This window comes from Melopsittacus undulatus, chromosome 4, assembly GCF_012275295.1.
Source record: "Melopsittacus undulatus isolate bMelUnd1 chromosome 4, bMelUnd1.mat.Z, whole genome shotgun sequence".
Lineage (NCBI taxonomy): Eukaryota > Metazoa > Chordata > Aves > Psittaciformes > Psittaculidae > Melopsittacus > Melopsittacus undulatus.
The window spans coordinates 41,085,748-41,102,140 of record NC_047530.1 but is presented as its reverse complement, the minus strand read 5'-3'; the positions used below and the strand labels follow the sequence as shown (position 1 = coordinate 41,102,140).

General features: G+C 40.2%; 1 protein-coding gene across 1 annotated transcript in view; it reads right to left on the bottom strand.

Annotated features, from left to right (window-relative positions):
- The window catches only part of PRKD1 (protein kinase D1), a 131,879-nt gene extending 118,593 nt beyond the window's left edge, over nucleotides 1-13,286 (bottom strand). Inside the window, exon 1 of the mRNA XM_005149292.3 lies at nucleotides 12,865-13,286. Within this exon, the coding sequence (XP_005149349.2) occupies nucleotides 12,865-13,053 (189 nt within the window). The 5' untranslated portion in view covers nucleotides 13,054-13,286. The remainder of the gene's footprint in view (nucleotides 1-12,864) is intronic.
- Nucleotides 13,287-16,393: the final 3,107 nt, after the last annotated feature.

Below are 16,393 nucleotides of genomic sequence, written 5' to 3'. Positions count from 1 at the left end.
AAAACCATTCAGTAACAGTCATTTCAACAGCTCTATACACAAAATGGTTAATAATACAAGAGATGATTCCTCTTTTCTTGAAAGGGGTAAGATATACTTTGCTGACATTCGCTTTCCATTGTCACTTTAGTTACATTTTTCTGTCTTACAAAATAAGTGCATTTGGAAGTAGTCCCTTCCATAGTGTATCTCTGGAACTTGCTGAAGAATACTAAGAAATTACAAGTCAGAAATATACTGTCATGAAAATCAACTTTGTACCTGTTCTGGGTTCAGCAGTAGCAGTTATTTCTTCTGTTTCTTAGTAGCTGGTGCAGTGCCATGTTTTTGACTTTCGGCCTGGGAACAGTGCTAATAACACCCATGTTTTTAGTTACTGCTCAAATGTTTAGAGTGACCAAGGACTTTCTGAGCCTCATGCTCTGCCACAGAGGAGGGGAAGCCAGGAGGAAGCACAGACAGGACACCTGACCCAAACTGACCAAAGAGATATATATCCATACCACAGCATGTCATGCTCAGGACGTAACTGAGAGTTACCCAGAAGGGCTAGTGCACTGGGGGGGGTTGGATGAGGTATCAGTCGGTGCTCGGTCAGGTGGGGTGGGGTGAGTTATCAGCCAGCAAGTGATGAGGCATTGTATTCTCTTCCCTTGTTATTTCCTTTATCATTATTATTATTGGTGGCAGCAGCAGTGATTTGCGTTATACCTTAGTTACTGGACTGTTCTTATCTCAACCCATGGGAGTTGCATTCTTTTGATTCTCCTCCCCATCCCTCCTTGAGCAGGGGGAAGGCAAGAAAGTGGGGGTGGGGGATGAGACAGACTGTGTGGCTGACTGGGTTTAAACCATGACAGTACCAGAAGAAACTATAATAAATACAGACCCAACTGTAGAATTGCCTCATAAAATATGAGTATTTGACTCAAGAATTAATTCACAGAATTCTAACAAGACTGTATCATCATAAAGATACCTAGCAGCATATTTTACAATCCATACAAACTTCTTATATAATTTCGAACAAATCCTCAATATACATTGTACTTAATACTACTGTAATTCATTACAAGCCTTTAATTGTTATTTGCAACTAGCATGTGTCTATATACTAATAATCATCATATCCTAACATTGTAGAAATATTATGAGGATACATTACATGAGTATTTGTCAGTATTTCTAGTTGTGTACACACCTTTGCATTGTAAATTACAAGATTCATCAAAAAAACCACTATTCTACGTTTTAAATTCTTACATATTTTACACAGAATAGACAATTCTGTTAAAATTAGTCAAAATCCTGCTTTTTTCATGTTTCAGTCCTTCACAGCATCAATATGCCATTCAGAAATGGAAACTAGTATGTTAGGGAAAGAAGTGACTTGTTCATTGGCATCCATGGCCTGCAGGATTCAGAGAAGTGATAAAATAGCTTTTCCCAGATTCTCTATTTTCTGTATCCCTGAATACCAAAGTTTGTACAGCCAGCATAGAAATACCTTTCAGTACACCTGAAGATGCAAATTTCAAAGTGTTAATACTGTTTATTATTCTAATAAAAAGGATTATTTCCTCAATACAAACAAAATAATGTGTGTGTACAGAAAGCAAAAGTTCTCTCATAATGCTATATTCACACATATAAGCAATTCTTCATACATCTAGAGAAAGAATAAAAGTTAAGATTATTCTAATTTAATGTCTTTTCAAATTGTTGCAGAGCTAGTTGATCATCTAATTCAGGAGGATTAAAATAATGTGAATAGTTATTAATCTTTACAAATATATTTGTAATTATCACGAGGTTCACACTCACGATTTTTTGGTAAACTCTTGTTCTTTTGTTTATCTGTACACATATAAGCATGATATCAACATGGCAAGCATCATTCAACATTCTTTGTTGATTGAAACATGTTGTGAAAAGAAAGGAATAACGATCAAGCCACACTAGTGAACAATTTTTATACACTCTTACTCAAGAGATGTAAATTAAGTTCTGACTTGCCCTTTGTGAAGCTTCTCTCTTGTTATACAATGACTTTTGTTGTTTTCAGAACCTCCCTTTTATTCTGCTAAGAGGGGGAGGGAGGAGAAATGGTGACATCAGAAATTGACTTAACAGGGACAAAAAATGCTTCCTAAATTAAAGGTAAACAGCACAATTTCACTCATCAGCAATGGATGAGATAATGTTTTAGAGAGATTCATGAAGGGTTTTTCTTCCTTCAGATCTTTTCCTGAGGTATCTCCAAATACACTCTAGCAAGTTTTTACATACTGATTATTATTTACTTCTCAAATAAGGAAGCAGACATTTCCTGACCTTTTAAAATGACCATATAAAGTTTTGGGGTTTTAGGCCATCTTTGAACAAACAGGTCTGATTTTCAGTAGCTTTAAAAGTTTGGAAATACTTGTTTCACACTTCAGTCTTCAAAAGGGATTTCATACTTGCTCTCTTAACTATGCTATACTCCAAAAACTGAAACTTGCCAAATGTTTGCTACTTTTGTAACAACATAAAGCATTTACTTCTGGGTAAACAAAGGTATTTAACAGTATTATGTGGCTGCAGTATGAAACAGTATTTAGAATGTTACGAAAATGTTGTTAACATTCTTAAATTTAAATTTCAACAAATATTGCACATACAATTATGTGAATGCACACCACATTAAGATATACAGAAAAAAAATCAGCAGCCATATTTCAGCTCAGACTGATATCCTTAGTTTACTCAACAGCTGTCTATCAATCCAGAATACTAACTTTAGATGCCTAAATCACATAGTGGGACCATTTGATAAAAGCCTCTTAAGAAGCACAGGAAAAACAAGCAAAGGTGGAGGAAGAAGAAAAACAAGAACTAATACAACACTAACTTTAGCTTTGGTGTCACCTTGGCCTTCCCTCCAAGCACTAACAGCAAGGTGAGGTCTAAATGATCAATATTTTTTTCCTGCTGAATGTCTTCAACAAGCACATGCCCTCGCTGAGAAGACAGTTAAGTCAAATGTCCTTATCAGGTCGCTTCTCTAGTCTTCCTTCCTTGAAAAATTACATTGCTCCACTTAAAGCAATCTTCACTGCAGACGGGGTGTGACTTCATTTTACCAGTACTTCCTTTCAGCTTTGCTCTGACCCTTCATCATTACACAAGGATAATTCATCAGGCCCCTCCCCTACATAACACTATTTTTTATTTCTAATCCATAAGATTTGAGGCCTTTAGTTCATACTGAAAGAGGTGGTGAGTTTTGCTAACCACAGGTTTCCATGAAGAACTTCTGTGTTTCTGCCCACAACCTAACATGGATTTCTCATGGAGTTTTCTTCAAAGATACTTCTGATGAACTGCTGGGTTTAATGCCGAGTTACCATTCCATGCAGTTTAAAATGTGGTCCAAACCTCCTCGGTTCTGTGCCAAACAAAATAAATCAAATGGAAGAAAGAAAGAGGAGGTTTACAGTGGACAATCATCTAACCTATATTAAGAATTTAAAGTAAGACACTGGCATTTGTTTGTAGGTTTGAAAAATGTGTCATTGTCTGGGTCAAGTTCACATGGCATAAAAACAAAAGCATGATCATAAGCAGATCAAAGATGTATTAGAGATACGCTACATCTAGAAATGTATTTGTTTTCCAAATTGTTTCATTTTACTGTATTTTCTGCCTAACAATCTGTTAGTTACCTGAAGTCTTTCTGCTACAGTGACTTCTAGCGACAATCAGGCCAGCATACACAATTACATATGAAAGGGGTAACATACAAACAGCAAAGCTTAGTGTTCCTTGGGAAATGAAGATGAAAACACTAATTTAATACCTACACTCCTTATAAGCACACACAGACTCTTGTTTCAGTTTCCACTGCCATTTTTTTTTGTGTAGGACAGCCAACAATTTGGGAAAAAAAATGCAGTGAAAACTATTTGGGTTTGGAACTAGATAGACACCTACTCATATGCTACATATTTTGCTGCATTCCTTCTTTTTAGAAGTATATAAATGTATCAGAACAAACACATAAGTTCACGTATACCACAACTATCTGAAAGTATAATTTTCACATTTTCCCAGATGTAGGTGATTTTGGGTGGCAATATAAAATCCTCAGACAGGTAAGATCAGCACTTAAAATGTTAAGACAGCATAGTCAGCACATCTACAGTAGCATCATGTAAACAGACAGCAAACCTGTAATTCAACCCTTTAAAGCTGATGCAGAAGGTGACTGAACTCCATAACAAAATGGGAAAACTATTACAGCTAGACTGGTAAAAGTGTCAATAACTCATACTGTCCTCCTTATCAGTGAGGTTTCTTTCACCCCACAGGCATCCATCCCATGGATCAAACCCACAATTTAAAACAGCTTGAATCACATAACTGTGGCCCAAGGATCTCTGGGGCTTTCAAGACTGTTTCAGTCCCAGTACAGACCCTTGCCTAGCATCTATACATTATGTAAGAACATATAGTGATGCAAAGAGGGAGACCATGCTACACTTCACCGTTATGGTTCACATACATTACTGATTTCTATTTTTACATAAAAGGATTTATCAGATGGTAGGATAAAAGATAAAGCAAGATTAAAGTTGCTGGTTTTAAGGATAAGCATCTTTTAGGCAAATTGCCTTATTGCCAGAAGGTTGCTCCCAGTCCCAGCTGTGTCTTGTCTGTGCTTTTGCAACTGACAAGACGCTAACAAAAACTATTTCTAACACTTGGGTGGGGAGGCAGAATATTTCTCAAGGTTGACTTTTTTTTATGAGAGAAGAAACAGAACATGCTTTCAGACTGCACACATGTTCAGATACGGTTCTTTTTAGGTGTACAAGACAGAAGTTTAGAGCTGGGAACTGTGGTCATGGTTTACAGATTCTCTTTGTATAACTTGCGCCTAAAATGCCACTGGAAAGACCTTTTTATGCTGACCACTAATAAAAGCCTCTAAATGCTTCTCTTCTTCTCTTAGGAAACAACCAAGATTCAGATTAGATGAAGGACATTCATGTGTCTTATTTTTTCTTTAAAAGAGTAAGATTTGATATCTGATGTATCTCGATCAAAACAACATGCTGTGTTCTAGCTGTGATGATGTAACAGTGTTCCCGAGAGAGTTCTGACTGCAGAAGAGGCACACACAGTAGGCTATAGCTGTGTAAGAAAGACAATCACAATAACATACATGTTGCATGGTGGGAGAAGTGAAAGCTTACCTCTTGATCAAGTTTTCTTCAACTGAAGAAGAAAACAGAATTGCAAGGAACAAGCAAAATGAACCCACAAATACGTGGAGGAAGAGGAAGCAAACAACAGCAGTATACACCAAAATTTCCGTGTAACTTTTTATCTTTATGTGTGTGCGACTGTAATACGTCTACGCTATTATCTCTATGTTATAGTGCAACGCATTACACCACCTTTCTGGCCTTCACATGTTTTTCCAGCAGATAAAATTAGGTGAGGATTTTGAAAGCAAAAAATGACTGCATGACACAGCTGACTTGAAGCGCATACTTCGAAGTTTTATACTTCAAAAGTTCAAAGACAGATATGTGCAAGTTATTTTAATCTTACACACACTTTTTGAGTGACATCAAGCCTGTCATCACATTAGATTGTTACATGGATAGAAATATTTGAAAGGAAAGAAAAGTCCCCCAAAGCAAGAAAATATCCAGCAGTACCAGAAATCTTGTATGAGGAAGAAGATACTTTTTAAATTTAATTTTTTTAATTGTGAAAGGAATCTGGTTTGGTCTGCAAAACCCTGAGATGCCAAAACATAGGGATGCCAAAAGCCAGGAGAACATAAACAAAGGTGATGTCCAGGGCATAGAGAAATCCAAGCTGGGCAGCCAAGCTTACCCAAGTGAGTGCCCTACCAGCCAGGCATAGAAAGGCATTGCATCAAAAGTCCCCTCTCACAAAGCGGTAAAGCACAATGAATGTAACATGTATGAAAAGAAAAATCACTGTCAAAGATGAAGTAAAAGGTATCTCAACAAAATGGGGATTTTTTTTTCTTTTAATTCTTACACAATCCACATTCTTGCAGGTTAACAAGAGAATGCAACAATGAATTTTGTTGCAATTCTGTTGCAATGAATTTGGCAGCCTTTCTAGCAGAATCTCTATGATCAACCCTGTAAAAGAGACACTGCTGTCTGACATTGAAAATCAAAACAAGTATTTCACTGGAGCACATCCTAAAGCAGATTCCAAATCTATCCTGAAACTGACAATTTGACTACTGTAAGCAAGAAGCATATAGTAGCTCCAGAAGACAAGCTGAACAAGAAGCCCTCCTAGCAGCAAGAGTCAAACAGTCAACTGCTAGCATTGACTAAAGGCACACATACAGCTATTGTTGTACAGACAGAATTAATAAAACATTTCTAGCAAATAAATCACCTACACTTTGGGTAAACACTTGAGAGACAGACTTTATTTATATATTTAATTGTGCCTGTGTAACTGCAGCCATATTACATATCAACATAAACCTGCCTGATGTTAACCAGAGGGCAAAGTCAAGAAGTCAGAGATGGCCTGCAGCACTTTACAGAAGTAATAAAAAAAAAACAAAACAAACCTATAAACAATGCATATGCTTATCACAAGTTACTTGAGACAGATTTGGTCTCAATGTTCTTAGTTTGTCTCTATTAGTTGTAGTTTTTAATTTCGCATAGACAACTCTTTAAAATTCCACAGATGTGGAATTGCTAACATAGAAGCAGACGAAAAAAAACAAACATATATTTGGCAAAGGTTTTCATTGCAATAGTTTCATACACAAAATATAGTGAAAATAAGAAACCCAAAGTACTTCAAGAAGTGTGCTTGTTTCCTTGCAGGTAACCACAGTATAAACATGTGGTAAGCATACAGCCAGATTTCTCCAAACATAAAAAAAGAAGGGAAAAGTCTAGGTAAGAGCCACAGGTAGTTTTCTACACTTGTGAGGATTTCCAGAAATTGTGGGAAAATACTTGTGGACCAAGTCTGCACAAATCCATACAGAGATTTAACATATGCCACATGTTTCACACCTAATCCACAATACAGATCACCTGCATACAAGCAATAAACCTGACACACCTTTTGGTCATTTGTGTGGTTTATACACAAATAAAAGTCTTGTATTAGACAGATAGTCAGACCCCTGGTGTTGCAAATTCATCAACCACATGTCATACCATGCTCACATATGCACAGTCTGAGAAATGCTGCAACTTCATTAACAAAATCCATCCTTTCTCTGGCAATAGAGCTGCATCTCAGCAGCAATGGGAGAAGCATCTCATACGCTTATTCATCTTATACTTTTTTTCATCATTATGGAAATTACATTTTCTTGGAGGAAACACTAGTAGAACTAAAACATGACTCCTTTCATAATTCCTTTAAAAATTAAAATGTCAACTACTTTGGTTACAAGCCTGTCCTCCATCCAAAGCTCCATCTTATTTCTTATTCTATGAGAATCCATTCAATAACCTTAACTCTTTGGCAAGGGATTTCTCAAATGTTCTATGTAAGTTTGTGACATTAGACTCATTTTCCTCATCTGGATCACTGACAGGACAGGTAACAAAGTTAGCATTTCTTAAAAAACCTCACAGTTCCTTTAAACAAATTCATGCTGACTGTCTTTCATCAAAACTATGTTTTACCTAGTGTTTAATCACACATGCTCCAAAAGTAACCTTAACTTACCTACAAACTAATGTTACATACACTGACTTACAGTTTCCAGGGTAGAGAATAATAAATGTAAAGTCAATAAAAAGATTAAACAGTAAACACCAAAACTCTCACTTGAGTTTATAAGAGTGAGATAATTATAAAAGTATTCACTTTGGAATATGTTTATATGTGTAATGATGAGGCACCTCACATTTCTCAAATGCAATTTAACAACTTGGTGTTTTCACAATACAGGCAGAAGGAAGAATTCAGTGCAAGAAAAGACTTATTTCAGAGAAAAAAGTTAAAATATTTTGTTACCAGTGTGCATCAGTTAAAGACTCCATGAGAATTTAACTTTTAACAGATGAACAGCACATCTGTACTAACTTTTACAGAACATATGAAGACCATGGATATGGCCAAAAACATAGTGAACATATGAATTCTCTAAATCCATGTGTTTGACTGAAGGTATGTGTGTTTTGGTCAACATGGTGAAAACCTGTCACAGCGTCTCTGTTTACCCCAAGGCTTTAAGTTTTTCTTTCTAGTATACTACTTACTCTGAGTCCCTACCCCACTCCAAAGGAAATTATTTCATTACCACCATGCTCTTGTTTATTTTAGAAGAATTTGTAGATTTGGAGCAGGGAGAGAGGAGGAATACATCATCCATATAAACAAACACTGTATGTTTTCTGTAGCTACCTGAAACCTTTGCAAAGACAGTTAAGCTTATTTTTATGCCAACCTTTAGAAAAACTCTTTTCTTCGCTCAGACCACAAGTTTAGAGATTCCAGCCTGAGAAAACAAAACTAAGTTTTTTTTTGTTTTCCAGTTTTACTTATTTAGAAGTTAGACTTCTCTTACCAAGGGGAGTCGGAAGTGCAAGTGGATGCATACCTGTTCCTGAACGTGTTTGGTTCAACTCTCAGGAATACTTTAAAAAGACTCTGGTTTTGATTTGTGACAATTCTCCTAATTTAACACTGAATATCTTACATAAAGCTGAATCTCAGCACAGTATTCCAGCTGCAGTATGTCACTTGAACCACCCTTTTATTACTTTTCTTTCTGTCCTTTCCTCTTCCTGACATGGCCTACTTTGTTTATTACTTTTCTTTTCCCCTTTCCCACTGTGAAATTTCAGAATTATCCAAACCAGCGAACCATTTACAACAGTAATTTTAGAAATCAGTCTGAACTATGCACATCCTGAGCAGACCAATTTTTCCTCCTTTTATTTGTGTTTCCTATTCCTCTCAGATTCCCTAATTCAAATGCTGAAGGCCTAACCAACATCTGCTCTTAATGTCTGTCCTAAGGGCTATTTTATAAACCCCACATTCTAAAGTCAAATAACACGGCAGCATATATTTACTTGAGAACTCAAAGTTTCCAAAACCTTACAATGCCACAGCAGTAGCCCAAAGCATCCTATGGCAAGTACAGCGATGACAAATTACTTATATTTTCAGACAAACATAAAAAATAAATAATAACTACTTTCCCCTTTGAATTAAAATTGTATGATTTTTTATTTAAAAAAATGTATAAAGACTCCTTCCTTTGTCTTTTGCTAGTAAAAAGTCTTTATTAACATGATCATGCCAAACAAAAATATGCCATGACCCTACTTAGTGTGCTTTGCATTACACTTTTGCCCTGAAGAAGTGGTTCTATTGTGTGCAGCTAAACCAAAAAGGACAATAATTAAAACCATTTATCTTGAGAAAACAAAGACTGTATTTTACAATATCCTCCCACTGTTCTTGTGGGGGAGTTAGCCTAGAAGTGAAACACTAACACACATTTTGCAGTTGATCCTCATTTCTTGTCAACCACATCATTTAAATGTTAAAATTCCAATTCAACTGCAGAAAAAACAACCCCACATGATCAAGTCTCAAGGGTTTCATGTCACTGGTTCCAAGACAAAATGTACAAACTCAAAGGAATCAAATTTTGTTGTCTTCAGAACAGTTAACACATTTAAATGTGATTTATGCCTGAAATTGGTATGTACCATTTCATCTTAAGTCTGTTACGAAACTTTCCATACAGCTCTCTCAGGATACAAACCCTGAAAGAATGCTTCTTTTTCAATGGGGAAAAAGACAGACTTCGCTCATTCAATTTTTCATATCATATACAATACATTATTAATAGAATTATACTCCCTCCTAAAATTAGAAAACCTAACCATTCTGCTTCAGATGCTGTTTAAAGTCCAGCAGGGTAAAAATATGCAAACATACATTTATATCTAAATACAGATTTCTAAATTATACATAGCAATAAGTTTCATATATGTGTGTGCATGTATATATTTTTTTAATATATAAAACCACATATATAGAAATATGGTTGGTTTATCTGCATACACACACATCCCCTCTACATTAACAGTCTCCTGAGGCTCCATTCTGCATACCTGGAAAGCTTAGTCCAACTTACCATAAATTTTGAGCAGCATTAAGTTGGTGTATAAACCATGCTGAATAAAGGTCCTAAATATCTTGAATCAGATATACCCACATTATCATGGAAAAGGCTATGAACAGATGATCTGACACTGATACTGAAGAGAATTCAGCACAATCCTAAAAATAAAGTTGCGTACAGGAGGACTGCTTAAATATTTAACAGCTCACCACAGAGAGAGTTGATTTTTGCAATCTAATACAACAGATACAGAGAAAAACAAAATCCTGTTTTCTCATCCTTACATACTGTTCAGTGCGCACTCTTTTAGGCAGAGACTTGGATACAAAATTGTTACCTGGTAGGCCACTACTTTATAGGCCCAAGGAAGCTTGAAAGTAGTGTGAGACTTCAATAAAATATTCTTTATAGTATAGTCTCCTGCTTGGTTGCAACATGCAAATACACCTTTCTCATAAAATTAAGAGTAAGCAGTGCTTAAAAAACATTTCAGAAAAAGAGAAAATCACGTACCTGTAACACACAGGAAGTTACTGTGGAACCTTGTAACAGTTCTAGTATCACATATTTTTTTTTAAGAAAGGGGGTCTCTGGCAGTCTGCTGAGTAACTTTGTGTATGCCAACTATCCTATCATGGTAAGTAAAACAACGTGTGTTACTGAAGTCACCCACACAGAAATACTTGCAGGTTTAAGCTTAAAACAGATTCTGAGGACTAAATAACATACAAATTTATTTGCAAACTGGAAGAGGTAGAGCCCACCATCTGATGAGGAAGAAAAAAAACAAAAACTCAAATAGAAAACAAACAAGCAAAAACACAACAGAAAAAAACCCAACAACAAGAAAAAAAATTAAACCCAAAGCCTATATTTCTTCCAGTTTTCCCTTTCATAAGCCACTTCCTTCCCCATAGCCTTGGAAAAGCAGGCATCTGCGCCCTGAGAAACTGCAACTAGAAGAAAGTTCCTCATTCAAGCACACTCTGTAGAGAAGTAGCTAAATGATGCTCCCTTTTATGTAGTCAGGAAAATGCAACAAATTTAAAGTGTTAAAAACTGGTATGTCAGTACTTGATCAAATAAGTCTGACTCTTTGAGCATGAGCCAACACATTTAATTTTCTTCAGGCAATTGTACATTGTTTGGCAATTGTGATTAAAATCAAGCTTATAGTAAACCTATGAAATTAACAAACTACTCAAGAACAAAAACATAAACAATGCATGCAACAATATTAAGGTTTCCATTACTGCTAGCACAATTAGAAATGGTGAAATGTTAAAAAGGATTTCTGATGTCTCTGTGACAAAGTAACAAGTTTTGGCCTAGCTTTGAAAGCAAATATGGTAACATTAAACAAAAGGGCACACCTTGCTTCAGAATTCAATTTAATAAAGTAGGTAACCATTTCTTCAACTAAGAAAAACACAGAATTTAGAAATTAAGATGCATATTTCATACTTTTTTTGAAAACACTTCAGTTACTCTTAAAAAAAACCAAACAACCCTATTCAGTGAAGATGGGACTCTATAAGTACACAGACATTAAGGCAAAGCTAATAATTTCTTAAAAAATTAAATTCCCTACCTGAAATCATTTTACCTTGGTAAAAACAAAGAAGTAAAAGCCCAAGTTTTTCCCATTATAACCTTCCTAAATACTTTATCAGTTTTGGGGTTTGCTTTTTTATCCTTTGCGAACACTACGATACTTTAATGCGGGTGTTTCACACAGCAACTACTAGTAAAGTAAAACTTTAATTTCAGTACACCACCTGATTGTTAAACACACAGAAATCGGAAAAGGATCAACTCAGCGGAAGTCACCCGGTAAGCCAGATGTGTTTTAGCGTGTTGCGCGAATTTTACTGGAGTCCCGGTGAGCTGTGCCTCACGATGCTACCGTTCCGGAGCAGCAGGGCGACTGCCACCCCGGCAGGCGGGGCCACCTTTCTTCCCTGAGGCCCCCCCTTCCTCGCCCCACCGAGCGACCCGCAGCCACCCGCAGCGGCTGCCAACCAGAACGGACTCATCCCACTCCAGCCACCTGCCAGCTCCCGGGCACCCAGCGCCAGCGGCCCCACCAACCCCGCTCCCCCGGCTTGGCCCCGGCCCCCGGGCAGGCAGGACCGGGACACTGCGGGGCCTGCCTGTCCGCCTGTGTGGGGGTAAGGCGTGCGGAGAGCGGCGCTGTGAATCCTGGGCTCTCGGGGCTGGTTTTCCTTGTTGCTGTTTGCCTTTTCTTTTTTTTCTTTCAGTGGAAAGTTTCCTCTCCCAGCAGAGGCCGGGACAAGGCGCGAACTGCCCCAGGGCGCCGCGCTGCCACCACAGCTGACAGGTTCCTGCCTCCCCCCTCCTTCCGCAGCATTAGAAAGCGGGCAGATAGATCCGGCTGGGGGTTGTTTTTAATAACAGCTATTAGCACAGTTAACTGCATCCGCTGCCAACAGAGTAAAAGTTAAGCTCGCATACGAGCATCCCACATGGAGCGTCCTCGGCACCCGGGGGGAGAAGGCAGAGGCAAAGCAGGGCCGGATGAGGGAGCGGGACCTGCCGCAGAGGAGGGGAGGGAGGCGCAGGAGAGTTGCCATCGGTCTCGTTAGCCCCGGAGCCGGGAGGCCAGGGAAAGGAAAGTTCACAGCCACCACGAGCGGGGCGCGGCGGGAAGGGCTCGACTGGAGAGGGCTGCTTCTTACCTTCTGGTCGACGATGGAGCAAGCCATTTCCCGGACATGGGCGAGGCTGAAGTCCCCCGAGGAGTCCTGCAGCAGCAGCACCGGCTCCCGGCTCAGCCCGATCTGCAGATGGAAGGCGATGCCGCCGCCGGCTGTAGACCCCGGCGGCGGCAGCGGGCTAGGCGGCCGGATCAGCGGAGAGGCGCTCATCGAAAACTTCCCTCCGAAGCCGCCGCCGGAGCCGAGGGGCCAGGGACGGAGAAAGAGAGGCGGGCACCGCGACGGAAAGTTCGCGACCGCCCCGGAGGCGCCGGGCGAGTCCCCCCGGGAAGTTTCAGGGAAGTCCTGTCGAGCTCCTCCCGGATGAAAATGGCGAGGGGGGGAAGACCGGTGAGGATGCAGACAGGAAAAGGCGGCGAGAGAGGCACTCAGGGCGAGGGGGAGCCCGGCCCAGTGCCGCCGAGGTGCTGCTGCCGCCGCTCCGGCTGTTGGCGCTGTGAGCGGCGCGGGGGCGGGACGGGCCGCGCCCTCCGCCGGGATGGGCCCGACGCCCAGCTGGGACGGGCCGCGCCGCTCCGCCACCACACGGCGGCCGCGGCCGGACAGGCGGCAAGGGCTGAACTCGGCGCCGCGGGCCCCTGATGGCTGATGCCCCTGCGGCGAGGCTGCGCCTCAGCCGTCACCGGTCTGGTCTTCCAGCCCAGTTCGTGAGTTGTGGTGTTGGCAGAGTACTCACTCACCCGGTACCTCTCGTTGGGCAGTACCTCAGAGCAGCCTGCATCCCACCCCTCCCGGTCTTCTGCACCCGCCCTCCCGGGCCGCAGGTGGACACAGAGCCTGAGGACAGCTCTACTTGTCGTTCGCAGGCAGCGCGGTGTCCTCCCCCGGCCAGGGTGGGCGGCAGCTGCCTCCGGGGACGGAAAGAAGCGTTAGAGAAGTAGGAGCACCGGCCTGACACGGGCTCCTCCGCCTAGCCTCGGCCGGCAGCCCCGGTCAGCACGATGCCGCCTGCGCCAGCAGCCCCCGTAGGTGCTGGGGAAAGGAGGAAAGCACAACTTGCACCCCTCTTTTCCCTAAACCAGCTTCCAGTTTCAGGTACGGTCAGTACTAAGAAGGAGCTCCCTGCCACCTAAACACAGGATGAGTTACTCTTCCCACCATCAGAATCAGTGCAAGCCCCATTCATTTGGACAAGCAGCACTGATGGCAGGCAACGTCTAGTCTAAATCCATTCCTGATCTCCACTTGGAGATCTTTGAAGGCACTGGAGCTGTAAATGTTCTAGGTACCAGCAGAGAAACTTTTAAGCCGGATGTGTAACACCTGTAAGGATGGCAGTATTAAATGTATGTTTGCAAGTACAGTGGTTGATCAAATTTATTACCTGTTTCCTTACAAACTGCTTTTTTGACCCAATGTACAGCTGCAGCATTGCTTCATTTTGATCAGCTGTCTTATTAGGACCCGTTTTATTATTGTCAGCTTGTTTCCCACCAGCGATTTGCGCACACATAGCTTACTGTCTGTATAATTTTGAATGTTTGTTCTTTGGTAAATTTTCTTTTGAAATTGTTGCATTTTAATCTGAATCTTCTACAGACTACCAAATCTGCTGAAAATGTCAGCACTCAAGAATGGAATGATTACTAGTCCCACTTAGTCTTTTTCTTTTCACATGAAGAGTAATAATTACTCTCATCAATATATTCTGGCTTTTCTGTTGAAAATTATATTTAATTTTGTTGTTGTCTGCAATATTTCCTTAGGACTAAATCAGTTTCAATATAGCAGCGTACCCTGGTTATACAGGTTAGTGTTGTGATGGACAGTTCCTAACAGATCCCCATATACTAGATGTTTTGGTGCTTGGATATTTTGAAGCATGTATTTGGAGTTTATACCTCTAGGTATATGCTAAGGTAATGCTGAGGCATTATAACTACTGAAAGCTTCCCAGCTTTTCTATACAGGAGTCTGTCTGTAGGAGAACACTATGCTCCATGTGTGAACCTGTGGCAAGAAGGGTGTTTGAGGTCCGCATGCCATCCCTGAATGCTTGTTGTAAGTTCAAATGTAAGGCCAGAGGCACAGTGTGTAGTAGTGTAGCAGTGAGTGCTGTAGTCCCTACTTTTCCCCTGTTGAAAGAAGCATGCTAGAAGATGCAGCAGCCTTGCTTCATCATTCAGGTGACCCTTGAATTTAGTAAAGTGTCATAAGTGTAATTGACTACTCGGAGTGCTTCTTAAGATCAATGTGGCAAAAGCAGATGTGGCTCTGATGGCAATAGGGGTGGTGAGTTGTCCTCCTCTCTCCTGTCCTCACCATATTTAATTACAGGGTCACATAGTTGACTCTTTCACGAGATGAGTCACATAATGACATTTGCTTTCAAAGGAAAGAGTGAAAAAAATGCAGCTGTATATGACCTTAGCTACTATACACTGTGTTACAGCTTTTGCAATTCCTAAAATAACCAAAGAGGAGAGGTAGCAGTAGCAACGCCAAGAATTACATACCCTTGGTTTTCTCACCTTTGTGAAATCTAGTCGTAGAGCTCATCGGCTGTGACTCACCCACAGATCCACATCCTCTGTGCAGACAAGACACAAAAGTTTTGAAGTTTTTCTTCAAAAAGAAAGATTACAGAATGTTTATGAAATTGTAGGTTGCTGAGTTGTTCAGTTAGTGTATTGGCCATGTTGAATACACCTTTGTAAATGGAATAGATGAACATAGAACTTCTTCACTGCTGTGTCAGCCAGTCATGTACAAATGCTATTTATAAAAGGATTCAGTGAAATCACATGGTATGATCTTGAGTACAACCTGGCCTGTTGTACTCACTGAAATGTCATCTATTTCATGATCCTTCCAGATGAGAGAATTATTGCACTGATGCCAGGGAGGAGAGAAGACTCCACAGCAGTCACAGTGACCTGATACAGTGTGCATGTGCCTGGTTTAGCCAATCTGTACATGCATAGTTGGAAAAACCGCTGGAAGTTTAAGTTTCACTGCACCTGTACAGATCAATTAAGCAGCACTTGAACTGCCAAATGAACTAGCAGGGGAAAAAATGAGTTTGCTGCTAGTGACTACACGGTTTATGCATCTAGCTATGTACAGGAAGAGGACAGTCAGCAGAGGATGTCACTGCAGCATCACACTGTAAGAACCTCTCCCAGTTGCCCCCAAAGCACAGTTGCTGTAATGTTGTTTCTATTACTCTCTATTACTACAGTATGAGGTGAATAGTCATCTCTGTATATTCTCATGGAATGTATACTTGACCCTCCACTTAGATGCCCTTCTGGAACTGTTATCATTCTTCTTTTCTTTCAGCTGACCAAATTGCATAGATGAAATTCTATTCTATTTTTGCATTCTATCACTAAACTGTTCCATTTCCCTCATCTCATACATTCCTGACCTGCAGACACCTCTAAGGCTTACTGCTTTGATCAGGCATCCCAATGCCATTTTTTCAAACAGTCCATCTTCATGGCATATTGACTTTCATCCAGAGCACAATGCATTATAAGCTGCATAT